This window comes from Microtus pennsylvanicus, chromosome 17, assembly GCF_037038515.1.
Source record: "Microtus pennsylvanicus isolate mMicPen1 chromosome 17, mMicPen1.hap1, whole genome shotgun sequence".
NCBI classification, from domain to species: Eukaryota; Metazoa; Chordata; class Mammalia; order Rodentia; family Cricetidae; genus Microtus; species Microtus pennsylvanicus.
Window position 1 is genome coordinate 32,402,175 of NC_134595.1, and position 27,267 is coordinate 32,429,441.

Below are 27,267 nucleotides of genomic sequence, written 5' to 3' on the forward strand. Positions count from 1 at the left end.
GACTCTGCTGTGAGATCTCTTCAGCGTCGTGTGACCACTCTATGGAATGAAGCTGATCTTTGTAAAGCCCCTCCGGACAACACCAGCCTCTTCACTGGCACAGTGAATTCCCGAAGCATCCCGCTCCCTCCCGTAAGCTGATCTCCTTGAAAGGGACAAAGAGACAGCTCAGGGCTATGGCTCAGTTTCAGGTTCTGTTCTGGATACTGGGGCTGCAGGATCCTGCACTCTGTTAAGGGCCCTAGGTGAATACTTGTTTGGGTCTTCACTGCATTCTGAGGTTTGTCATTGGGTTTCCTTTTACAATCTGCGCCAGACCAGAATCCTGACAAGGATGGAATTCCCCATAAAGCATGGGCTGCAATTTTCTGGGGCACTGTGCTCAAATTCAAGAAAAGGTAAGGTTGAGGCTGAGGTGAGGGTAGGACCCCAGTTGTGGGCACCATATACATAACCAGGAATCTGTCCCTGCCTCAGAGAATTCCTGCCACTTGGGATGAGCAGTTGCTGGCACCTCCCTCCTTTACATGCCCTGGGGCTGGCTCCACTTTCCACCAGGCAAGCTCCTTGGGGTGTGACATTCTGCACCTCTGCATCTGTGTCGTTCTGCCAGGATGGCCAGGCTGAGGCTTCCCTCTGGAGAGAAGCCACCCTCTTAGGATCCGACTGGGAGCAGAGGCAGCAGCTGTTTTTGTACAAAATGACAAAATGCCTCACAAGTGCCAGGCTGCTCTGTCCACACAGCCTTTGTATTCCACCCTTTCCTGGAGGCCAGGAGGCCAGAAAATGTTCTGCAGGTTCTTTCCCGAAGGCAACTTTTCAGCCTTCTTTTTCCCCACCTGCCACCTCTCTGCATGTTTTACCTCACCTCATACCCCACTGTTTCCCTTCTATGGCTATCTATACAGAATTACTCACGTGTAGGCTATAGCAACTCCTGTCCTTACCCTGCCCATAAAAGGAAAAGAAGAGATGGAGCTGGTGGCTGAGCAGTCGGAACCTGAAAACTGTGATTGTTGCTTTAGCGGCTGATGTCAGCATTAACAGGAACACTCCCATCACTACATCTAGTACAAGGGGCGGGCAGCCAGGTCCCGGAGGCAGAACCCACTTCTGCCCAGACTCCATATGCTGCTCTGTGCACCTGTGCTGGGGAAAGCACACAAGGTAACAGTGTGAGGGCCTGAGGTGTGCTCACAGATCCAAAGCGTACAAGGGCAGGTTACCATGGCTGAACAGTTTCTACATATAAGCCAGGTCAAAGGGCACCGCCAGTTCTGCTCGCTTAGTGCCGTAAATGTAGACTAGAATCGTGAAGGGTGCACGGCAAAGATTGGCCTTTGCAATGTTCTTGTTTCCTTTTTTATTTTAAAATGTTGTGAATCTGTGGGTGTTGCTTTGGCTGTCAATTATGATTAATCCCTAGGCAAACAGTATTATTTCTTGGAACTAGGAAATGATATTTAGCACAGCACTTCGATCCTTACATTTGCCCTGGGCTGGAAATGTGCAGGTCTAACTAACTGGCCCTGGATATTTCCTCCATCCTGGTGAAACAATAGTATATTAGCATCCTTAAGTAACTCCGAAGGGACTCGGCTGTGCATGGGTGCTGCGGATGTCTTAAGAGCTGACCATCACTCGGCTAAAAGTAAATCCTTGCCTCTTTGAAAGTAGTGAAGCCTGACAAAGTGGGCATCCTTAGTTTTGAACACTCTTGTATCAAACCATCCCACACTAGATGACTTAAATTCACATTTAATCTCTGCATGGTGTGGAAGCCACAAAGCTGTGTTACTGAAATCACACTCCATGCACCCTAAAAATGCGAGGTTGGTTGATGGGGTGTCAGGAATGGTCTCAGCTGCACCTTTTTTCTACATTCATGGTAGCTGTCAGAAGTAGGAAGAATTATTTCACGAAGGCTATGTAAACCTCTCCATTGTCACAAAGCCAGCACTGGTTAAAGCCCGACAAAAGGCGGCTTTCACCCTAAATGTAGCCTGTGCCAGGAATACTATACACACCCGAACAAGCCAATTCTATTGGCACAGTTTATGACCCATATAAAGGGCTTTTATAGCATGGTAGCCTTGCAAAGTCCAGCACAAAATCCTGCTTCCCCACAATTATTTGTATGGACTGAAACAAGATTTGAAAAAAGCAGGACTGATGAAATGGACCAAAACCGAAAGAATTCTTAAACCTCTGCAGGGAGTTCACAAACGGCTATAAAACTGGGGTTGGATAGAGTTTAATGCCCTTAAAGACTAAAATAAATGCAGTGGGTTGGTCACACACACACACACACACACACACACACACACACACACACTCCCTTTGGATTCCACCCTTTCGAGGAGGGTAGGAATCCAGATAAATGCTCTACAGTTTCTCCTCCAAAGTTAGTTCCCTGCCTTCTTTTCCTCCATCTGCTTTCTGCACAGGCCACGTCTCTGTATGTTTTAACTCATGCCCAATCCTATTGTTTCCCTTCTATGCAGAGTTATCTGAGTCTAGGCAGCTTATTATTTTTTAAAGTGTGTGTGTGTGTGTATGTGTGTGTGTGTGTGTTTACACTCAAAGGGGTAGCATGTGCCACAGTATGCCCCTGAAGTTCCAAGAATTACTTTACTTTCAGGGAGTCACTTCTCCCTTTCCAACCACGTACATCCCAGAGAATCAGACTCAGGTCGTCAGACTCCGCGACAGCACCTTTACTTGCTGAGCCATCTTACTGGCCCAGACTGAACATTATCCTTGACTCCGCTCATGTTTTAAAATGTTTTTAAGACGCGTACGCTGTTTGGCATCTCTGAAAACCAGCAGCCACACAAGCCCTATGTGGGCCTCCTTGGTTCTGGGATCACTCCAGAAGCCCATAGCCATGGAGCTACCTTAGCAGGCTGTGACACCTACCCTAGTTTCCTCATCCCCTTATCTCCCTGTTCCCTAACGTTCAGCATATCATTGCATGGCACGGTGCCCGCCTTCCACTAATCATTACAGAGGAAATCCATAGTTGGCACTGACTAATGTCTTACTAGCTGCCTCTCCACCCGAGAAACTACTCTTATCATCTCTTCACCAGCTAAACTCCGGTGACCTGTAGCTGCTGTTTAGTGACTATCAGAGTTCACCTCGTTGGTCTTCCTATATTGAAAGCAAGGTTCGGCACACTCCCTAGATTTAATCACTTCTTTCATTGAGCTGAAATAGCAGGATGACAAAGCAAATCTGAGATGTAGCCGAGGACAGGGCTCTAGCTGTAGGGACTGGGCCGGCCTCAGGGAATTGCTCTCACAAGTGCTTGCGGTTGCTGCTACCTCCTTCCTCTACATGTCCCAGGGTTCCACTCTCCATCATGTGCGCTCCACTAGGGTGTCCTGCATTCCACCTCGCTGCTTCTGTGTCATTCTGCCCATTCAGCTTGGTTGTCCAAGGTGACACAGGATTTCCCTCTGCTGCAAAGCTACGCCCCTCATACCTAACTGGGAGTAGACTCGGCAGCCAGGCAGATGTGTATATGAAGATGCCTCCCATGTGCCGCCGCACACTGTGCAAGCAGCCTGTACCTCCCACCCTCTCGAGGAGGGTAGGAGTCCAAATACATGCTCTGCAATGTCTCCTCCAAAGTGAGTTCCCTGCCTCCTTTTCCTCCGTCTGCTTTCTGCACCTGCCATGTCTCTGTATGTTTTCCCTCTCATCAAACCCCATTGTTCCCCTTCTGTGGTTATCTATGAAGAATTATCTGGGTCTAGGGAGCGGCCACTTCTGCCCGTGCAGTGCCTATAAAAGAAAGAGAGTGGATGGAGCAGTTTGGGTGAGAAGCCAGAACCTGAAATCTGTGTCTGCTGTTTCAGCTGTTGTTCACAGCATTAGCAAGAACATTCCCAACACCGTATCTAGGGGAAGAGGTGGCCAGTTCTTGGAGGAGGGACCCTGTGTCTGTCCCAGGCTCAGTATGCAGCTCTTGCAGATGTGTGACTGTGGAGGATGCCTATGGAAGAGCACCCTGGGGACCATTTAATGGCTTCTCTCACTGTGAGGGTCTGGCCTGCGCTCAGAGCCTCAGAGCACACAAGGATCCAGATGCTGTGCCTGAAGAACTACTATAGGTATTGGGTGTGCCGTTGACTCTGCTTGGTCAGAACCCTACATCTCATCTAGACTCATGAAGAGACTGTAGCAAAGTTTTTCTAACAGGTTTGACTTCGCCTTTTTAAATTTTTGTGAATACCTGCATATCTTTTAGTATTAAACTATTGCTGAGTCAAATCATTTTATTTCCTGGAAGATTGATTGCCCAGCACCTTAAGACTTAATCCCCCCCCCCATTTGGGGGAAATCTGTGCCAGGGATCTTCCTCTGAAAAAAATCTACAGTTTGTTCTCCAACAGTGCAGCTAAAAATGAAAAAGGAATTGAAATAGGCTATAATCTCAGCAATTTTTATGACTCTCTGGGGTAAACAAATAAGTGGCTTTCAGATCATTTAATACATAATTACTAAACATATTTTTTAAAATTTCTATTATTTCAGAATAATTGGACACTCTTAACTTGACTTTTTTTTAAAAAAAAATAATAAAAGTTTAATTTTGTTGGACATGGTGATACATGCTTGTAATTCCAGGGTGTGGGAGCAGGCAGAGCAGGAGTTCAAAGTTGTCATCAGTTACACAGCATGGTCCAAGTCGGCCTAAACTATGATGAGACCCTGTCTTAAACAAACAAGCGAGTAACCTAGTGGAGTGGGTATTATGCTATTCCTATCATTCCTGTAACAAGTCATTAAGGCCCCAGGAAGTCAGTTCACATGTATCCTCTCCAATGGAAGAATAGCACTGTTTCCAAGATTATTCTCTACCTGAAAGCTTAGGGCCAAAATATAAGTGAATTCCCCAAAATTCCAGTATTGGCTAGTCCCATGTTAGGTCTACACTCAGCTTTAACTTGGTTTCACAATTACCACAGGTGCTGGAAATATCAAAAGAATTTCTAAGGTACATCAAACTTGTCATGGCGTGTAGGGGACAGAGACCAGAGCAACTTGACAAAAAAGCTAGCTTCCACTTGAGTGACTGACTACATGAGGCACCTTGAACACATCTGTAAAGTCTACACTATCAGCAAAGATCAGGGTCCAGGCTGGTGTGGTAAGTCCTTCTGTGTATGTGTTGCCTTTATTGGTTAATGAATAAAGAAACTGTTTTTGGCCAGTAGCTTGGCAGAATGGAGCTAGGCAGGGGTAAACTAAACTGAATGCTGGGAGAAAGAAGGTGGAGTTAGCGAGACACCATGTAGCTGCCTGAGAGGAAAGATGTAGTTGTTAGGTGGAACCTTGCCGGTAGGCCATGACCCTTGTGGCAAAATATAAAATAATAAAAATGGGTTAATTTAAGAGATAAGAGTGAGATAGAGTGATAAGCTAATAGGCCAAGCAGTGTTGTAATTAATACAGTTTCTGTGTGATCATTTGGGTTCTGGGCAGCCAGGAACAAACAAGCGGCCTCCTACAACACCAGTCCATTACTGCCTTAGGAGAGGCAGAAGGAAGAGAGCAGACTAAAGTTCTTGGGGCATCAGCAGAGAAAAATCTTCCAGCTTTGAATGAGATCCAGGGGCTCACTCGAATGGATTGGTTGTCTGCTGAAGGCAAAGTGATGACACCAGACTGAACTGAGACAATGTTACATCATATGACAAAGAGAGTATAGCTGTCATTGAGGATCTTGAAGCGGAGAGACTGTCCAAACACACATGAGTGGTCCCATATCATTACAAAAGATCTCATTAGTAAATGAGGGAAACATATGACTTAGAGATGTGGGAAAGCTCCACCAAATCTCCATGGAGACAGTGAGTGCCATTGAATTACAAGAGTAAAACCAAGACGGAAATTTTCAAGAAAACCAATAATGTGAAAGGAATGGATTTATGCCACTTGTGAGAGATAAAATCAAGTCTATCCTATCTGAATAGCCAGAATTCTCACATTAAGAGAGATCAACAGCAGTTGAAGGCATAAGTCACAAACAATCCCACACCAGTTTGGAATTATGATTAATATAATGGTTATTTATTTAAAGGGAAAAACTTACAGATCACCGTCCCAGACAACAGCCCTCTGCGCGATCAAGAAAGGAGTCTAGTAGCCAGAAGCAGAGCTGGAAGCAAGAGAGTGAACACACGGATACCACTGCTTTTTAAAGCAAATGAGACCACACCCAAGTGGGCTGGTATCTTAAAGTCTATTGGTTGAAGCAGCAGAAGCAACTCCCGCAGCAAGGAGTGAGTTTTTAAAACATTGCTTAAACATGGAACCAAAATTCTAAACTGTTTCATTAGATGTAAAGGTAAGAGTAATGTGGAAAATAACACAAGATGGCAATGTTGGGGACAAATAAGTAGGATATCTGAGATGTCACTTAGTGATCAGAACAAAGTACATCACCATAGCACAAGTGCCTCCATGTACCAAGCCAGCTTCCACGCCTACCGGTGACAACTATCAAAAATGCTAATAAAATCTCTGCAAATATTGGTGTCTATGATGTTGAAAACAGAAGGTAGAAGACACCTCCTTGGGAACTGGGGAATCTCAGGAACATAGGCATACAAAACATAAAACGTGACAATTTGGATGCACCCACAGAATATTTAAAAACACTGGTCCTGTGACTCTGGAGCACCTGAAAAATGGCTAGTAACCATGGAGACAAATGTAAATGAAACCACACATGCTGACTGCTTCTATTTCCACTCTCAAGTAACATGTGGGCACACACCCGGGCCTTCCTAGAGAGAATCATTAAGGATTCGTAGGTAAAAACTCCCTTCATCTTGCTACTGAAAGCCTGAAAGCAATAAATGTCTCCTAGAGTCAAGTCAGCCTTCAGTTCCTCTGCATCTGCCCAGCTTCAGAAGAACCTCACGTCTGGAAAGACAGTGCTCACACAAGTGAGCAGTGTTGCTGGATTCCATTGCTGTGAGTCAGTCCCAGGACGGACAGACAGACCCTCAGTATGGCACTGTAAACCTGAAATATCAGTTACAGATTTTTTTATATTTATTTATTTATTATGTATACAATATTCTGTCTGTGTGTATGCCTGACGGCCAGAAGAGGATGCCAGACCTCTTTACAGATGGTTGTGAGCCACCATGAGGTTGCTGGGAATTGAACTCAGGACCTTTGGAAGAGCAGGCAATGCTCTTAGCCGCTGAGCCATCTCTCCAGCCCCCTAGTTACAGATATTTTGAAAACTGAGAATATCAGAGACAAATTGTGGCACAGCCATATCTGATGAGAATGACAAAATAAGGCCAGCACAGCTGCCTGACACAGATCCAGCAAAGCTGAGTCACGTGACGGCTGTCACGCCACTTTTGGTTTTCGTCTCTACCTGTTGCATATTTGGAGGTGTTGTGTGATATCTTATTTGTGTTCTGACAAATAAAGCTTTCCGGGAGATGAGAGGGCAGAAATAGCCACTAGAAAATCACAGAAGCTGGGCAGTGGTGGCTCACACCTTTAATCCCAGCACACAGAGCAGAGACAGAATCTTTCGGTCTGAGGATTCGGAGGGGTAAGAAGTCTGATGGTTTGCTTCTCTGATCTGTCAGCTTTGACCCCGATACCTGACTTCTGGTCTTTATTGATTAACATTAATTAGGATCACACTTCATGGGAGACTCTTAATATTTGCACAGTTTGAGGATATTGTATTGACGGAAATTTTCTCATGAATCATTTATGCCTTCTCCCGGTAGCACTGCTTCTAAACTTCCCCAGGAAAACCCTGAACATACTACCCCTCCTGCTTTTAGGGAAATACCCCTATCTTCCTTAAGGTCTTCCTTATGCCTTGAAGGATATAACACATATAAAGAAGCCAGAGGTTTCTTCATGAGGCATTGATATATTCTTAAAACATCTGTTCCTATACTTAGGAACAAGATAATCAAAACAAAGCAAACTTAAAAAGGTTAACGAGATTCCGTGTGCTGGAGAAGTTGGCCATCGGCCAGATTGCACGCCTCTTCCCACTGTGCACTCAGACAATTACGTGGCATAGACAGCAACAAAGTTAGGTGAGCTGAAGTTACCTCTGCCCTATGCAGAGACTTTAACTGTTGGGTAAGGAATGATGTAGAAAGATGGCAAAAAGAATGAGATGGCAGGACCTCCCTTTCTTAGAAAAGTTAGCTCATGCTGAGCCTCTGTGGTGTTGTAAGACCAAGGAACAACAGAATGCCAGAATTAGACATAAAGGCAAATTCTATAAAGACATAAAACATGAACAGTGTATTATGCCAGAATAACTGCAGTAACTTTCGTCTGAGGACATTTCTTGGGAACTCTGACCATTAAGAGTTAATAATACACTACTCAGGACAGCAATGTGCCTGGAGTAGCTTGGAGACTTGGTTTTGGTCTAGCGACTTTCTAGTCACAAAGGATACCAGCCTGAGAACAGGCTGTCATACGCCTTTAGATTCTTAGAAACTGGCTTGTGGAGTTAATGAGTAAAAATGGTTATAAAAGATAACTCTGTTTTGTCACAGCTTGTCAATGATGACTAAATATGCAAGAAAGAAGTAAAACACATGTCCAGAATCAAAACATTATGAGCTATGTTTTGGAACAGCATTAATCTATCCCTGCTTTCTAAGTTCTGTATAATAAAGGAGCGCTCTGGCTGCCAGTCAGTCAGGCTGCAAGGTTCTCCTGACCATGATGCCTGGCTCACTCCTTCCCTCACTGACTCCTTACATCCTCTCGGGATCTGTCCACCTCCAGGCTGGCTCCTGGCACATTGGAGAGTTCAAGGTTAAAAAAAATTCCCCAGAAAGCTAATGACCACATCAAAATGAGATATTTAGAAAACTAGACTGTTGTAAAGATAAATTATGGCTCCAATGCAGACCTGAGAGAGTGTCTTCCTACTGGCAGAGTTTATGTCCCCAATGAAGACCATACTGGACACAATGGCCTCAAGTAGTGGGATATAAAGCCCCCTAAAACAGCCGTACAGATGCGTGGCTGCGAACATTTACCAAGGACATCTCTCTGGAAAATCTCAGAGGTGCGGCACTCCAAAAGAGTGGAACACACAGGACACGTGTACTTCAAGGTCATAGGATAAGTGTGTTCTCGACCCTTTTCGGGAATCGCATGTGGTCAGAAAGCCTTGTGGGTAGCCTCAGGACAAATAAGGGGTGGAGTTGGACACTGCGGCCTCAAAGTCTACTTCACAGGGAATGGTGCAGAAAAACCAAGGAAAGATCACCCAGGTACATTGTAAACAGAAAAAAGAACAGCAGGGTCTGTGAACACCACATCAAAAGAACTGGAGCTCAAGGGTGGAAGCAGAGCCTCATTGGGCAGCAGATCCCTCCAGGGTACCACATGGAATGTTGATGCAGTGTTTCCTACTTGCCGTTATTTTTAAAGGCATCCTCACAGAAAACTGCTTTTCTCAGAAAATTAATTACCAATTAGTTCAGAAAGTGATGTCTATATTATTCCCTGGTGTATGGAATATCCTAGGGTTTCGGGGAGCAGATGGCCTCTGCTTTGATACACACAGAACATCTGGAGCCAGGACCACAGTCTCCTGTGAGATCCACGTTCACTTCAGGCTTACTGCCTGCTCTAGGAAAAGGAATTGCCCTCCCTGGAGCCAAGATCTGAATCCCCAAAACTGCTGCTGAGAGTTGGAGAGCAAGCTCAGTTTCTCTGCTCTGGTGCTCCCAAGATCCTGGAAACAGCATGTTCAGGAGGCACTGTCCTGGCTAGCGGACATGCTCAGTGGACACCCACCACAGCTCCTTGGTTCCATTAGACACCCTCACTATTGCCTCCCGCTCTTCTCACTGGACACTCGGATCCTGACTCATCGACTGAGGAGGCCTTAAGGATTTAACTCAGCAAAGCTGCTGGAAAGATGAGCAGGCAAATGAGCAACTCAGAAAAAGGGACACAAGGAAACCAGTATTGGTGGAGCAGACTTTGGATAGAGGCTTAATACAGACCTGAGAGAGTGGCTCTCTGAAGACACAGTTTATTCCCCCAACAAAAATCATATTGGGCATGATGGGCCTGGGGTACTCAAACACAAAGTCCAGCCTAAAGAGCCATATGGATGCGTGGCTGAGAATCTCCGTGAGGGACACCTCTCTCTGCAGAAGCTCCGACGCCAGGTTCTCGTAGAGCATATAAGAGATGCGGAAAATAATCTTGTATGGCAGATTGTAGAGAATGTTCTTTACCCTCTCCAGGAAGCTCATGTGGTCCGAATTCCTGGTGAATAACCTTGGAACATATGAGGGAGGGCTTGGAGCCTGGGCAGACTCAAATTCAATGTCCGAAGGAATGAAGCGCAGAAGAAACACAGCAGGAATATTCAAAAATTTTGCCAGTACAGCCCCACAGGGATACACAGGGTCTGTTAACAAGACTTCATAGGAACTGGAGTTCAGGTGGTGCATAAGGTCCTTGTTGTGCAGTAGACTACTGCAGGCCCTCAGGTAGAACAATGCTATGTTTTTCATACGTTCCATATTGCTTAAAAACATCATGACAGATTGTTCTGTCTCTAGGAACATTTTAAAGTAGCCCAGCGCGTTATATTCATAGTCTTCCTTAGTGAACGGGACAGCAAAACTTTGCAGAGTGACGAAATCCTCTCCTTTGATGAACGTGGACACGTCTGGAGCCAGGACCACAGTCTCATGGCCTCGGGCATGGAGCTCCCTCACAATGTTCTTCATGCTCAGCCAGTGACTGCCCTCCCAGGGAATCACCAGGACCTTTCCACCCTCAGTCCAGGGAAGGGCACAGAGCAGCAGCAGCAGCCCTGCGAGTGCTCGCAGAGACACCAGGAGTCCCGTGGCCATCTTCGGAGAAGCCCACAGCAGAGGTCCTTCCTTGCCTGTCTCTGCCCTCAACGTGAGTGTCTTTGTCTTATATAACCATCAAGTCACGTTGTACAGAGGCATGCCACAGGTGGGACAAGGCCCACCTTCTGTTAATCATTGCATTATTAACCCATGCCTGGCCTTCACTTCTGTCCTACCCTTCTGGTTCTGCACAGAGAAAAACCACTCTTAACATCTCTCGATGTTAAGTCATTCTAGTTAGTCATTTTAGAAAGACTCCTGACACCTTCTGCTGCTCTCTGATGAACCTCAGTGATATATGCTGTGAATAAATTCTATTGCCATTGGTTAATAAAGAAGCTACTTTTGCAGGGGGAATAAATTGTGTCTTCAGAAAACCACTCTCTCAGGTCTGTATTAAGCCTCTATCCAAAGTCTGCTCCACCAATACTGGTTTCCTTGTGTCCCTTTTTCTGAGTTGCTCATTTGCCTGCTCATCTTTCCAGCAGCTTTGCTGAGTTAAATCCTTAAGGCCTCCTCAGTCGATGAGTCAGGATCCGAGTGTCCAGTGAGAAGAGCGGGAGGCAATAGTGAGGGTGTCTAATGGAACCAAGGAGCTGTGGTGGGTGTCCACTGAGCATGTCCGCTAGCCAGGACAGTGCCTCCTGAACATGCTGTTTCCAGAATCTTGGGAGCACCAGAGCAGAGAAACTGAGCTTGCTCTCCAACTCTCAGCAGCAGTTTTGGGGATTCAGATCTTGGCTCCAGGGAGGGCAATTCCTTTTCCTAGAGCAGGCAGTAAGCCTGAAGTGAACGTGGATCTCACAGGAGACTGTGGTCCTGGCTCCAGATGTTCTGTGTGTATCAAAGCAGAGGCCATCTGCTCCCCGAAACCCTAGGATATTCCATACACCAGGGAATAATGTAGACATCACTTTCTGAACTAATTGGTAATTAATTTTCTGAGAAAAGCAGTTTTCTGTGAGGATGCCTTTAAAAATAACGGCAAGTAGGAAACACTGCATCAACATTCCATGTGGTACCCTGGAGGGATCTGCTGCCCAATGAGGCTCTGCTTCCACCCTTGAGCTCCAGTTCTTTTGATGTGGTGTTAACAGACCCTGCTTTTTTTTGTTTGTTTGTTTACAATGTACCTGGGTGATCTTTCCTTGGTTTTTCTGCACCATTTCCTGTGAAGTAGACTTTGAGGCCGCAGTGTCCAACTCCACCCCTTATTTGTCCTGAGGCTACCCACAAGGCTTTCTGATCACGAGATTCCCAAAAAGGGTCACAAACACTCTGGCCTCCACAGGAACAGGTTTGAGTCAGCAACTTCCTCTGGAGCAGGCCCTAGGTAGCAACCTCCACAAGGGCAGGCCTGAGTCGGCAATTTTAGCTGAGGCAGCACCATCCTCAGAGCAGGTACAGGGTGCAACCTCCAAGAGAGCAGGCCTAAGCCAAAGACCTCTGTGGGACTGGGTCCCAGCCGGGGACCTTTGTGGTAGCAGGCCTGAGCCAGCAACTTCCACCTGAGCAGGTCCAAGGCAGCAACCTTCAGTTAGGCAGGCCTGAGCCAGTGACTTCAGCCAGAGCAGGCCCAAGGAAGCTACCTCCATAGGAGCAGGTACAAGGAAGTGGCTGCTGAGGGAGCAAGCCTGAGCCAGAGACCTCTGCAGGACCAGGCACAAGTCAGGGACCTCCATGGAGAAGGACCAAGCTAGAGACCTCTCTGTGACTGGGGCCAAGCCAGGGACCTCTGTGGGAACAGGTTCAAGGCAATGACCGCCTTGAAGCAGGTTGAAGGGAGCCACCACTGAGGGAGCAGGCCCGAGCCAGAGACTTCTGTAAAACTGGGCATGAATCTGAAACCTCTGAGGGAGCAGGCCCGAGCTAGCAACCTCTATGGAAGCAGGGCTGAATGACCCCCAGGATTGTAGAAGACACCCAGGAGTACTGAGCAATCTCTGGGAATATGGAGTGACCTCTGGGGTGACTGGAGCTGTTGCCCTGACTGCACCACAAGGAGTAACCATTTGAGCCTTGCATCTACTGGCGCCTGGAAGATTGATCACCAGAGACATAGCCCCAACTACACCAATCAGAGGAAAAGATGGGTAGACAAGGTAAGAACACACTCAACACCACAAAGAGCAACACAAGACCAACAAAAACTAAGTGGCCCTAAAGCACCAAGATGTGAACACCCAAATATGGGTGAAGCAGAAGAAAATAAATTAACAGATAACTTTAGGAAAATGTTTGAGGTTCTTAAAGAAAAAATGAAAAAATTCCTCAGAGAAATGGAGGAAAAGACAAAAAACTTGGAAGAAATCAACAAATCTCTTAAAGAAAACAAAGAAAATGCAATCAAACAGATGAAAGAAATGATTTAAGACTTGAAAACCAAAATAGAGACAATAAAAATACAAATCGAGAGAATTATAGAAATGGAAATTATGAGAAAATGATCAGGAACCACAAATGCAAGTATAAATAGCAGAATACAAGAGATGGAAGAGAGAATCTGAAACGCTGAAGATACAATAGAGAAAATAGGCTCATTGGTCAAGGAAAACATAAAATCTAACAAAAGCTTAACACAAAATACCCAGGAAATATGGAACACCATTAAAAGACCAAACCTAAGAATAATAGGGATAGAAGAAGGAGAAGTCCAACTCAAAAGCACAGAAAATATATTCAACAAAATTATAGAAGAAAACTTTCCCAACCCAAACAAAGCTTCTGTAAGTCAAAGACATGATCAACAAGACCAAAGACAGCCTATAGAATGGGAAAAGATCTTTACTAACCCCACATCAGACAGAGGTCTGATCTCCAAAATATACAAAAAACTCAAAAAATTAGTCATCAAGAGAATAAAAAATCCAATAAAAAAAATGGGGTACAGACCTAAACAGAGAACTCTCAACAGAGGAATCTAAAATGGCTGAAAGACACGTAAGGAAATGCTCAACATCCTTAGTCATCAGAGAAATGCAAATCAAAACAACTCTGAGATTCCATCTTACATGGTAAGAATGGTCAAGATCAAAAACACTGATGCCAACTTATGCTGGAGAGGATTGTTGTAAATGGAACACTCTTGCATTGCTGGTGGGAGTGGAAACTGGTACAGCCGCTTTAGATTTCAGTATGGCAATTTCTCAGAAAATTAGGAAACAACCCACCTCAAGACCCAGAAATACTACTTTTGGGTATATACCCAAAGGATGCTCAATCGTACCACAAGGACATGTGCTCAACTATATTCATAGCAGCATTGTTTGTCAATGCACACTCATCTGAGAAGTCCAAGCTGTTAGCATTATCCGCGTCCCCACGCTAAGATTATTTTTTTTTGGCATGCTTACCTTGAGATAGTCTAAGCAAAGGGCATACATAAGATATTAAATTGAGCCGTGGGGTGGTCAGCATTCAGGAGGCAGAGGCAGGAGGATCTGTGTAAGTTCGAGGCCAGCCTGGTCTACAAGAGCTAGTTCCAGGACAGGCTCCAAAGCTACAGAGAAACCATGTCTCAAAATCAAAACAACAACAAAAATAGATATTGAATTGAATTGAAAATGAAATCAAGAGGCCGCTGGGAGAAGCCTTAGCAGCACGGAGGTCGGACCACAGCCGTGGCCTCCAGATATTATCTGAAACCGGAGCCTCAACCTCACCCCTCCTGCACCAGGAAGAATGAGCATAGGAGCTGTAGCCATGCCTACACCTAGAAGGAGCAACCGTCTGAGCCTCGGGCTCATAGGCCCCCAGAGGAATGATCAGAGAAGGTTTTGCCTTGCTTACATCTGAAGGAGTATTCAACGGAGCCACAGCCCCCAACTACACCAATTGGAGGAAAAGGGACCCCCCTCCCCGAAACACAGGCTTCACCTGTTCCAATTGGAGGAAGAAATGGGTAGACAACAGGGTAAGAATACACTCGATAACATAAAGAGCTAGACAGTACCACCAGAAACTAGTGGTTCTACAACAGCTAGACCTGAACATCCCAATGCACATGAAGCAAAAGAAAACATCCTTAAAAATAACTTTAGGGAGATTATAAGACCCTATAGAAGGAATAAAAGATTCCCTTAAAGAAGTGGAAGAAAAAACAAACAAAAGATTGGAAGAAATCAACAAATCCCTTAAAGAAAACAAAGAAAAAGCAATCAAACAGGTGAAAGCAACAGTTCAAGACTTGAAAACTGAAAGAGAAGCAATAAGGAAAACACAAACTGAGGGGAATCTGGAAATGGAAAATCTGGGTAAAGGATCGGAAACTACAGAAGCAAGCATAAACAACAGAATATAAAAGATGGAAGAGAAAATCTTAGGCATTGAAGATATGCTAGAGGAAATAGATTTGGCGATCAAAGAAAATGTTAAGTTTCACAAATTCTTAACACAAAATATCCAGTAAATCTGGGACACCATGAAAAGAATGAATCCAAGAAAATAAAATTGAAGTAAAGATACAACAAATCTTAATCCTCTGGACATGGGTAAAAGGACCTGTACCCACTGGCATGAACTAGGACCCCTAGAAAGTGCATCTGGGTGCCTTTTGAAGTACAAAATAGAAAATCAAAGTAGTAAATTAAAACCTCTGAATTCAATACCTCCCAAGTCCGCATGGAGTACTGCTTAATTGTATAATTCATACTGCCTATATGAATAAACATATAAGACAAAGCAAACCATAGAACAATCACTCTCTTGAGAATAGATGAACAATTTCTCAATCAAATACTTGCCAAGTAAATTTACGAGCACATCAAAAAGATCAATCATGATCAAGTTGGCTTTATACCCAAAGTGTAATGTTGGTTTAAGACATGTAAATCAACAAACGCAGGTTAAAACTAAAGAATATCAGAAGGACTAAGATCACAGGTCATCCAAATGCATACAGAAAAGACTTTTGGCAAAACCCAGGATCTCTTACTACAAAAAGCCCTGTAGACTCTACAAATGAAAAGAATATATCTCAATATAGCATACATTGTGTGCCAGAAAACTATAGCCAACGTTAAAGGAAATGGGGAGAAATTGAAAGCACTTCCACTAAAATCAGGAACTAACTCAGATGTCTACTCTGTCCACTCACTGAGTCCAGTGCCAGGATTCTTGCTAGAGCAAGACAGGGGAGAGAAACAGAAAGACACAAAGAGGAAAGGAAGACAGCCAAGTGTCCTCGTTTGTATACGATATGGCTGTACACAGAAGACCCCTGAAGACTCCACCTGAACTTCTGCCTCAAAAGAGAAATACCGTAGAATAAAGCTAACCAAGGCTGCAAACGAACTCTACAATGAAGATTTTTAGACCCCGAAGACGCTAACGGTGACACTAGGGAAAGGGTAGACCTCCATGTTGCTCGCAGAACCAACAATGGCCATCTGAAATCCCTTTATCCCTCTACTAGACATACGCAAGTGGCACTCCTCCTGATAGGGCATGTCACCACTCAGTGTCTCTGTTCTCCCAGATTCAGGAAATCTCACCCTCAGGAAGACAGTACCTAGACACATGGACAGCCTCAGTAGAGACCCACCACCACTCTTCAGTCTGTCGGGGACCCTCGCCTCAGCCACTAGTCCTATCAGTGACCACTGAATAACAGAAAGATCCAAGGCTGGAGAGATGGTTTCTCTTCCAGGGGAACTGAGTTCAATTCCCAGCACCCACATGGTGACTCACAACCATCTGTAATCCCAGTACACAAATATACACACAGGCAAAAACCCATACACATAAAATAAAAACAGAAGGACCCAATTCTGATGACCTATTCAGGAAAGGCTATCAGAAACATGGGGAGAATCGTTTAAAAGACTAGTAGGAAAGTTAGCATTAGAAAATATATTCTGCGTAGAATATTGATTGGTTAAAGGCTTCAATACAGACCCGAGAGAGTGGCTTCCTGATGGCACAGTTTATGCCCCCAATGGAGACCATGTTAGGCATGATGGGCCTGGGATAGTCGAACACAAAGTCCCTTCGGAACAGCCACACGGATGCATGGCTGAGAACCTCCGCCAAGGACACCTCTCTCTGGAAAAGCTCAGAGGCCAGATTCTCAAACGGAATGAAAGATTTATAACATAAGTATTTCAAGGTGAGAGAGAACAGCATGTTTTTGGTCCTTTGCAGGAAGTTCATGTGGTCGGACAGCCTTGTGAGTAGAGCTGGAATATATGAAGGTGGGTTTGGACACTGTGAGGCCTCATATTCAATGTCACAAGGGATGTAACGCAAAAAAAACACCGCAGGAATATGTAGGTATTTGGCCAATATTGCCCCACAGGGGACAACTGGGTCCGTTAAGACCACATCAAATGAGCTGGAGTTCAGATGCCGGATCAGGGTCTCGTTGTGCAGTAGATCTGTACAAGACTTTAACAATTGTGTTGATATATTTTTGAAAGCCTCGGCTATTTTAAAGAATGTCTCCATATAGCTTCCGGTTTCAAAGACCAGGTTAACGCCTCCTGCCATTTGTTCCTTAAATCTCTGCTTAGTGTATGGAATGGCATAGGTCCGGAGGGTGAAGAAGTCCTCATCTTTGATGTACAGAGTCACATTTGGAGCCAGGACCACAGTCTGATGACCCTGGGCATGGAGCTCCCTCACAACATCCCTCATGCTCAGCCAGTGGCTGCCATCCACGGGAATCACCAGCACCGTCCCACCTTCAGCCCAGGGCAAGGCACAGAGCAGGAGCAGCCCCACCAATTTTTGCTGGGGCACAAGGAGCCCTGTAGCCATCTCTGTAGAAGCTCACGGGAGCAGATCTTCCTCACCGGGCTCTGCCTCTTGCTTTTGTTTTTTCATTTTATATCCAGCCCAACCTGGCCACACCATTGGGTGGCAGAGGCTCCCAGACGTTAATCATTGAAGACTAAATCTATCCTTGACTCCTGCTCAACCCTGCTTCTAAACAACACAATATTGATCTTATTTCTTTCTTAGAAAAACTGTGAAAGGACACTCTCTCTCTTTAGGGGACATCCTCGTTCATATCTTGTTTTCCTCCAATTTAAAATTAAACAAGGCTGTGTATACCTATTTCATCACCTCATCCTCCGTTAGCATATTCTAACAGGCTGGCCCTGACCATTTTGATCTACAATGAAACATTTTTTATCTGTAACTTTATTGGGGAACTCTCTAAAGCCTCGCTTCCCCTCTACAAGAAGAACTCAGTACACTGTAAGGTAAGGATCATCATTAGGTCAACTTGCCCCAGAAAAAGAGGATGCGTGGCTGGCTCTCTGGTGAGGTTCATTTACCTAGCTATCTCTGTAATGAGCAGGGAACAGTTTTTGAAGGTTGTTGCTAAGTGTGAGAATAAAGGAAGATACTTCAAACTCAAAATCAAATGGCTTGATTATAAAGCAAGGTCTGCTGAGAATTCTGTGTGCACCTGTGGCTAAGAGTCACCAAAATCTAGGCCAGTTCCAACCCAGGCAATGACATAAAGTGGGCTTAACGAGCTGTTTCCCATGAGCTCCTCACTTTGCATTAGCCTAGGGTATGGCTCTGTCTAAAGTGCTATCCTCCTGGATACTGGGGGTATTCACCCTGGCCTCTGAGTCTTCCCAGTGAACACTGCAATCACAGGCATCTCAATACTTTAACTTGGTGTAGGAGGTCCTTCTACTTATGTGTTGCTTTCATTGGTTAATCAATAAAGAAACTGCTTGGCCTGATAGGGCAGAACTTAGGTAGGTGGAGAAGACAGAACTGAATTCTGGGAGGAAGAAAGCAGAGTCAGAGAGCTGCCATGGAGCTGCCAGATCAGACATGCTGAATCTTTCCCAGTAAGCCACGACATCATGGTGATATACAGATTCTTAAAAATGGGTTAACTCAAGATGTGAGAGATAGCCAATAAGAGGCTAGAGATAATGGGCCAGGCAGTGATTTAATTAATACAATTTCTGTATGGTTATTTCAGGTGTAAGCTAGCCGGGTGGTCGGGACAAACAAAGGGCCACCCTCCTCATGCAACAATTAAGTCACCAAAGACTGTGGGAAGGAACGGAGAGATCTTTGAAAAGATTAGACATGGAGGAAATTAGAACCAAGTTCTTAAAGAACGGGCGCTGCCCGAACCACAAGCTGGCAAAGGCACCAACGGAGATCTGACATAGTAACTTCTTGCTGGGATGTCTACATCACCAGTACCTCATCACAGGGATAAAGAGGAACCCTTAAAACCATATCAAAGGAGCTGGAGTTCAGTGCCTAATCAGAGGTGTGTGCAGTAGACACAAGCATGACTTCACACAGAAGGCAGATAACTTTCTCAAATACGCCAGACCTTTCAAAAGTGTCCTCGGGTGTCTCCAACCAAAGAATTTTTGAAAGCCACCAACTATACTTGGGTTCCTCCTTGGTGTAAGGAACGGTATAGGCTTCCAGGGTGGGAAAATCCTTTCCTCTGAATTGTGAATTCACCTCTGGAGCCACGACTATAGTCTGGTATCTCCCTTGCATCTCCCGATACTCAGCCAATGGCTGCCTTCCATAGGAAACATCAGCACCCCTGCATCCTCAGTTGAGATCAGGGCACACAGTGAGAACAGAGGTCTTGTGAGCCTTCACACAGGCACACAGAGATCTATACTAATTATAAACTGATTGGCCCATTAACTCAGGCTTCCTATTAGCTCTTATAAAACTTACATTAGCCCATCTTTCTTATCTATGTTAGCCACATGGCTCAGTACCTTTTTCAGCGGGGCAAGTCACATCCTGCTTCTTCTATGGTCTGGGCAGGATAGAAACCCCAGCTAGCAGGCCCTCATGCTACAAAATGGCACCCATGTGGACAACTGAATCAACATAAAACCTGAGAGAGCCTGGGAAATAATTCTAGACAGAAAAGAATAGAGTAAAGCATGGCTTCTTGGTAGCAGCAATTTTTGGGGTCTGCTCGGCTTGCTAGAGGCAAGCGCTCTCATTTAAGAGAGGCTTCCTGACTCAGCTTTAGTTGCAAAACCCTAAAGCTCTTTAAGAGGTCCTGCCACGAAACTCTTAAATGGTGTTGATAAAAGCTGACTGCATGCTTTTTGATTTTCAGCAATAGCAGGAAAAAAGCTGTGCCATCTTAAAATGCTGGCTTTCTGGGCCATCCTGCCAGTGCAAACTCTGACTCTTTGAGTCAGGAGGTCCGGCCACAGAGAGAGCATTTGAGTGTTTTTGTGGACACACTGTTGCAGCTTGCTTGCTGGCAAAGACCTTGAAATGCCATAGAGTTGTGGCAATAAACTTGGCTCTAGGCGGTGTTATTCTTTCAGTCCCTGCCCTAGCCACGCCCACTCCTTTTAACTCCTGACCTCCGCCCAGCCATCGCTCTCTTCCTGCTTTTCCTCTCGCACGGGGCTTTGCCTTTCTCCTTTTCTCTCTCTCTCTCTCTCTCTCTCTCTCTCTCTCTCTCTCTCTCTCTCTCTCTTTCCCTTTATTTCTTTCTCTCCTTGTTAATAAATTCTTATATGGCTATTTCCTGTGTTTATATGTCTGACCTGCCGCCACCGCCGACGACTGTAGCCGCTTGCTCGGGTGCACCGGCTCCCGGCACTGCTGGGACCTGCCGGAGGTTGCTGCCGGGCGGGCGGGGGGGGGACCCCAGGGATATTTTACCATGAGGCTGGAAAGCTAAGGAATGGGCTGGATCCAGCCGTCAAAGCTATGGCTTTAGTCCAACCCATGTTGCTTAGCAAATTAAAGACTCATGTGGTCAGAAAAAGAGAGAAATACAGTAGAGAGAGATTCAAAGAGGAAGAAAACCTCTAAATGTTTTACAGTGTGTTAAAAAATATATGCAGGCTTGAAAAAAAGGTTAATGTCCTTGAAATAAAAAAATAAAATAAAAAAGAGAGTAGTTGGGTGTGGTGGTACACACCTTTAATCCCAATGCCTGGAAGGCAGAGACAGGCAGATCTCTGTGAGTTCAAGGTGTGGTAGCACACACCTTTAATCTCAGCACTGGGGAGGCAGAGACAGAATCACTGCAGTTTTAATGATAAACAAATTCTAAAATTCGCTCTGATATTTAGTTTTCAGAAAATAAAGTAAGTGCTGGAAGGGGGGATAGGGCAAACCTACGCCCTCATTAGCAGCTGATGGACTCTTCACTCTGGCCTCCTGACCTTGAGCAACGGGACTATGGTCTAACATCCAGACAGACTAGACCCAAAACAGCAACAGGCTGATCAACACTCCGTGAAAACCTCGAGACACCGCAGTACAAAGACTGCAGCTGGCTGCCTTGGCTCCTGGAGACAAAGCTTCAACCAGGTCCGTGCAGGGTTGTTTTTGCCAGAGGATTTGCTTTCATAACCACGAACTCTAGTGAACTCTCGATCACCCAGCCTGGGTTCAACCCAAGCCGCCTGGCTAGCACGCCCCTAGGCCTGGCAGAAGAGCTGCTGTGATTGGTGCAAAGGAGGCAAGGTTGTGATTGGTCCGTTCAAATGACTAAAGAGGCAAGGCAGGCTAGGATTGGCTCAAACGCCTTGGGCGGCTCAGGCTCCCTTGGGGAGCTGTCTCATGGACACCCTCGTGTGGAATGCCTTTTCTTGTGTGGTCTTAGGGGCCGGGCCAACTCTCAGTAGTGAGGGCTGAGTGAGCAACATGGAAGAGGCAACAGAGGCAGCCGTAGTTGAGTGCCTGCAGTCCAGGCTGCAGAAAGGTCCTGCCAGCCTGTCGACAGCTAAAAACAACGAAGCTAAACAGTTCAGGAGCCTCCAGAAGGAAGGAAAAAGAATGGGGTGGTGAATGAAGACAGCAAGATGGATCGGTTATACCCGAGGCCGGAGAAGAACGAAAAGTCATGAGGGTCAGAGGAAAGGAAGTGCAGGAGCTGGCTGCCGGAAGCACTCAGAGAATGTCCAAGTCTTCAGGGCCAAGTGTCCTGGACCCCAGCTCACTCTTAACTGTATTTTTAACCTTCTGTGTCCTAGGAGGTATTCAAAGGTGTAAAACTGTGTTCCTGCTTTCTTCTACCTGGGTAATACATGACCAAATGCAACTGAGATAATTTGTCTAAATGAGCAACATTTGAAGGGCCTGAGGCATAGTCCTCAACTCCTTCCTTCCTCCCTCCCTCCCTTCCTTCTTTCCCTCACCTTGCAATTGCAATCCCAATCCAACCTGTAACAAAGCCTCGTGTGCCACACCAGGGGCCTGAGTTTCATCCCCAGCATAGAGAAAATTACAGAAGGAAGTGTGGCACAGCCATGCTGTGCTCTTCAAAGAAGTGGAGGCATATCTTGGGGGGGGGGGTCAGCCTGAACTGACCCTTGTGCAGACGGGAGAGTGAATTAAAAGCAGCCTGGTCCCAGGAACAGTCCCATGTGAAAGCAGGAAAGGGGAATATCCACCAGGGGGCGTGCAAGAGCCGCAGAGAGAAGGCCTGTCTACAGGGTCATCCAGAGTTGCCGGTGGGAGGGAGCACCAAACCCTGGAAGCCTTCAAGACATAGCACTCTAGAAAGTGCTTCTCCACTGTGGGTGAAGCATCCCAGGCCCCAAAACTATATCCAGTAAGCACCTTTCAGATGGACATGTAGAGGAATGGGACCAGGCCTGCAAGTACCTATTTATTCCATTACGGGGGCTTTGCCACTAAATTACCTCAGTGGCACTTTGGTCAACTATTAACCGGGAAGAAGAAAACAGGAACAAAGCACACAAGCAGCTCTAATCCTTCACAGCAGTGGGGAAGGAGAGAACATTTCCAGCTCATCCTACAAGGCCATCCCGCGAAGATCAAATTGTTTCATTGAGATAGAACTCAGCACATAGACGCTGGCCATCAAGCCTGACTGCTGGAGTTCAACCCCAGAACACACATGGTGACAGAATTAATTCCCGCAAGCTGTCCCCTTGGTGTCCACATGCACACCCATAGTGTGTGCACCCTCACCCTACACCAAATAAATCATTGTAAAATGCATGTTTAAAATGTATAAACCTTCCAATGCCTTTCCTGAATGTGTACACAGAAATCCTCAGCAAAATAATGTCATACCAAATATAGCAACACATAAGAAGGGTCAGAATAGGATAATAATAGTTACAATAGTATTGTCCCCAAAAGACAAAGTTGGCCTAAGATCAACTGTTGTACTACACTTTGTAGAGCAAAGAAAACCACGGGGTGAACTTAACAGACACAAGAATTGCATTTGACAAAATCCAGCAGCCCCTGTATTGTAAGAATACAAAACAAATTAGTGACAGTTGGAAATTATCTCAATGTTTTAATCCAAGGATCTACCCAAATATCTCTAGGTATAGCATGTAAAGGTGAAATGCTAAATGCTTTCCCTCTGAGATTGGGAGCAAAGAAAGGACATCTTCCTTCCTCATACACTCTAACTAGGCAATTCAGCAGCAAAAACAAACAAACAAACAAATAAGAATCCTCTCAGGCTGGAAAGGAAGAAATACATCTCTACAGCACACATGATCTTCTATTTAGAAAATCCTAAGAAATCCACTACAAATGTCAAATCAATCCAGCAAGGTTACAAGGTGCATGACCATTATCCAAAAATTGATTATATTTCTATATACTGGTAATATGTAATTCAAAATTAAAATGGAACAATCCCACTGAAAATGACACCTAACACTAAAATGCACTTGCTGCTCTTTCAGATGACCAGAGTTTGGCACCTGGCAACTATTTCCGGTGGCTCAAAATTACCTGTTCCTTCAGCTGCAGAGGCTCCTACTCCCTCTGCTGGCTTCTGCTGGTACCCTCCACACACACACACACACACTACACCTCCACACAGACGCATGCACAAATGCTCATAAATAAAATATTTCAGTAATAGATTAAAGTGCGAGTCTTAAATGGAAAAAACAAGACAGTGTTGAAGGCTGTTCAAGAGGACCCAAACGCGCAGAAGCCTGCCCCACATTCTCTAAACAGACCCTTTAATGCCCCCGTAAAGATGGTATCAGGGATGTAAAGGAAAGCTAGGGAGGATGGATGGCTCACTAGGCAGAGTGTTTACAGGAACAAGCCCGAGGACTGGAGCTCAGATCCCCAGAAGCCATGTGAAACCAGATGTGGATGCGTGCATCTGTAACCCCAGCACATCTGCTGAGAGATGGGAGGCGGGGACAAATGCATCCAAAGAGTTCATGGGTCGTCTAGCCTGTCATTTACAGCAGTGAGCAATCGTCAATCCTATCTCACGCAAAGTAGGAAGGTTGTCCTTTGACCTCCGCATGGGCACCCTCGTATCTACACTCAGATGCATGCGTGCACACATGCACATCTCGTACACATAAAAAGGGAAACTACAAAGAAAAATAACCTGGTAAGAGAGTTCTATAAAGGATGGATACATTCTACATACATTACAACTTAACCACAAGTATAGAAATGGTTTAGAGACGCGCAATGGCCTTGACTCCCCCCCCCCCAAAAGACATGAAAACCGCCAATAAGCAGTCAAAAAGATGGCGACTATTGAGCCATTATGGAAAGGAAAATAAAAACTCTACAGCATTCTTACCTACTAGGATGGCCACAAATTTTAAGAGGAAAATAACAAGTGTTGGCAAAGATGCTGAGAAACTAGAACCTTCCATTCATTACTAGTGAGAATGTAAAATGGTGAAAACAACTGTGTAAAAAATCAATAACTTAAACATGAAACTGTTAGATGGCCCAGCAACTCCACTCCTGAATATATATCCAAAATAATAATAATGTAATCAAAGATTTGTACCAAAATGTTCATAACAGCACTTTTCTTAATAATGGAAACTATTCAAATTATAGAAACTCAAATGTTGATAAACTGATAAAATATGAGATATTTATACCCATATTATTATTCATTCAGAAAAGTGATGTACATGCTATAACATGGATGAACTTTAAAAACATACAAAGAAAGCTGATTAAAAAAAGAAAAAAACTACAAATTCTCTGGGCAGTGGCTGTGCACGCCTTTAATCCCAGTACTTGGGAGGCAGAGGCAGGCAGATCTCTGTGAGTTGGAGGCCAGCCTGGTCTACAAGAGTGAGTTCCAGGACAGGCTCCAAAGCTACAAAGAAACCCTGTCTTGAGAAACAAAAACAAACAAACAACCCCACAAATTCTTTTTGAAATTTCCAAGATATGCCAAAGTCCATGGAGACAGGAAGCAAAGGTTGAAAGGCTAAGGTTAGGGTTAAGGGGGTCTTTGGGACTGCCTGGAGATGCTGTTAAATGACACTGGTGATTGTAGACAAGTCTGTGGACATAAAACTACACACAAACTGTCTTCCTTCACTCTATCAACTTGACACAACCTAAAGTCACCTGAAAAGAGAGTCTCAGTTGAGGGATTGCCTAGGCCAGGTCGGTCTGTGGGCATGGCTGTGGGTTTCTTGATGTTAGCTGATGTGGGGGTGGCCAGCTCACTGTGTCAGGGCAGAGCTTTTCTTGGACAGCTGAGGCTCACCTGTCCAGGGAAATCCTGGGCCTGAGTGAGCTGGCAAGCAACTTCCCCTGAGGGTTTCTGCTTGAGTTCTTGTCCTGACTGCCCTCCATGATGGACTGTGGCTTAGAAATGTAAGCCAAAGAAACCCTTTCCTCCCCTAAGCTGCTACTGGTCAGTGTGCCTTATTACACAATAGAGAGAAAATCAGGACAAAAATCATTACTTGTAAACATTCAATGAGTGAATCTATATGGTATACAAATTATATTTGAGGGTTTTGTTTTTTTTTTTTTGGTAACTCACTTAAAGCAGAAAGATAAAAAAAATACTTAAAACATTTTTTAAAAACTTGAAGGCATACATCTGAGCCAGTATTACCTAAATTATTACTAAATTTCTAGCTATTTGGACACTGATGTTGGACACCGAGTGGGAACCTGGACTCACTCCAGCATTTATAACTGATTAACAGAAATTCAAAGCCAAAACGTTTTGCAATCTCCAAAGAAAGTAGCCACACATCACCGGCATGGTAGACACTGGGTTAAATGAGGACTTTAAAAAGTGCACCGTTGGGATGAATCAGCACTTCGGTGGGGGGTGCACCCCGGGGAGAGTGTTCTGTGAGCTGCAGACCCAGGCTTCTGTGAGCTGCAGACCCAGGCTTCTGTGAGCTGCAGACCCAGGCTTCTGTGAGCTGCAGACCCAGGCTTCTGTGAGCTGCAGACCCAGGCTTCTGTGAGCTGCAGACCCAGGCTTCTGTGAGCTGCAGACCCAGGCTTCTGTGAGCTGCAGACCCAGGCTTCTGTGAGCTGCAGACCCAGGCTTCTGTGAGCTGCAGACCCAGGCTTCTGTGAGCTGCAGACCCAGGCTTCTGTGAGCTGCAGACCCAGGCTTCTGTGAGCTGCAGACCCAGGCTTCTGTGAGCTGCAGACCCAGGCTTCTGTGAGCTGCAGACCCAGGCTTCTGTGAGCTGCAGACCCAGGCTTCTGTGAGCTGCAGACCCAGGCTTCTGTGAGCTGCAGACCCAGGCTTAAAGATATCCTCTCCTGTGTGACCTCTGCCCTCTCGGTCCTTCCCCATCTCTTCCCCGGTTCTCCATCTCCCTCTCTCTTCTTTCTTCTTTTTTCCCCTTCCCTCCTTCCCTCTCCTGCCTCCCTTTTGTCCTTCACCCTCTCCCTCATTCTCCCATTTCCAGGCTGTCCCCGATTACATCAGCCACCCCACCCACTTCAGCTTCTTTGAGTGTCCTGAGTGCTCAGAACACAGGTTTGTGACCCCGTGGTAGACCAGAGCAGTATATTCTTTTAAACAAATGAAATTTTCCTTCCTTCCTTCCTTCCTTCCTTCCTTCCTTCCTTCCTTCCTTCCCTCCTTCCTTCTTCCTTTCTTCCTTCCTTCCCTTCTTCCTTTCTTCCTTCCTTCCCTTCCCTCCTTCCTTCTTCCTTCCCTCCTTCCTTCTCCTCCCTTTTCTCCTTCCTTCCCTCCTCTTTCTTTCTTTCTTTCTTTCTTCCTTCCTTCCTTTCTTCCCTTCTTCCTTTCTTCCTTCCTTCCCTTCCCTCCTTCCTTCTTCCTTCCCTCCTTCCTTCTCTTCCCTTCCTTTTCTCCTTCCTTCCCTCCTCTTTCTTCCTTCCTTCCTTCCTTCCTTCCTTCCTTCCTTCTTCCTTCCTCCTTCCTTCCTTCCTTCCTCCCTCCCTCCCTCCTTCCCTCCCTCCCTCCTTCCCTTCCCTTCCTTTCCCTTTCCTTTCCTTCCTTTCTTCTTCTGTCCCTACATCTTTCTTTCCTTTGCTTTTCTTTTTACTGAGATGGGACTTGAACCCAGGGCCAAACACATGCTAGGTAAACACGAGGTTGCTCCCATTTAGCTACATCCCAAGACCCAAATCCGATCTTGACAATGATTGCAGCACTGTG

At 45.4% G+C, this 27,267-nt stretch overlaps 2 protein-coding genes across 7 annotated transcripts in view; both read right to left on the reverse strand.

Moving 5' to 3' along the window:
* Window positions 1-27,267, reverse strand: part of LOC142837060 (UDP-glucuronosyltransferase 1A6) — an 81,222-nt gene that overhangs the window by 18,193 nt on the left and 35,762 nt on the right. The window contains exon 1 of one of the 6 annotated variants that reach the window (XM_075951891.1): window positions 16,803-17,690. The exons of the other annotated variants lie outside the window; for them this stretch is intronic. Within the exon in view, the coding sequence (XP_075808006.1) occupies window positions 16,803-17,663 (861 nt within the window). The 5' untranslated portion in view covers window positions 17,664-17,690. Of the gene's footprint in view, window positions 1-16,802; window positions 17,691-27,267 lie in introns of those variants that run through there. 6 annotated transcript variants of the gene reach the window in all.
* On the reverse strand, window positions 21-10,904 carry LOC142837130 (UDP-glucuronosyltransferase 1-2-like). The gene is made up of 3 exons (XM_075952098.1): window positions 10,041-10,904; window positions 948-1,149; window positions 21-145 (listed from the first exon to the last, which is right to left on the reverse strand). Exons 1-3 carry the CDS (start codon window positions 10,902-10,904, stop codon window positions 21-23), a joined length of 1,191 nt encoding a protein of 396 aa, XP_075808213.1.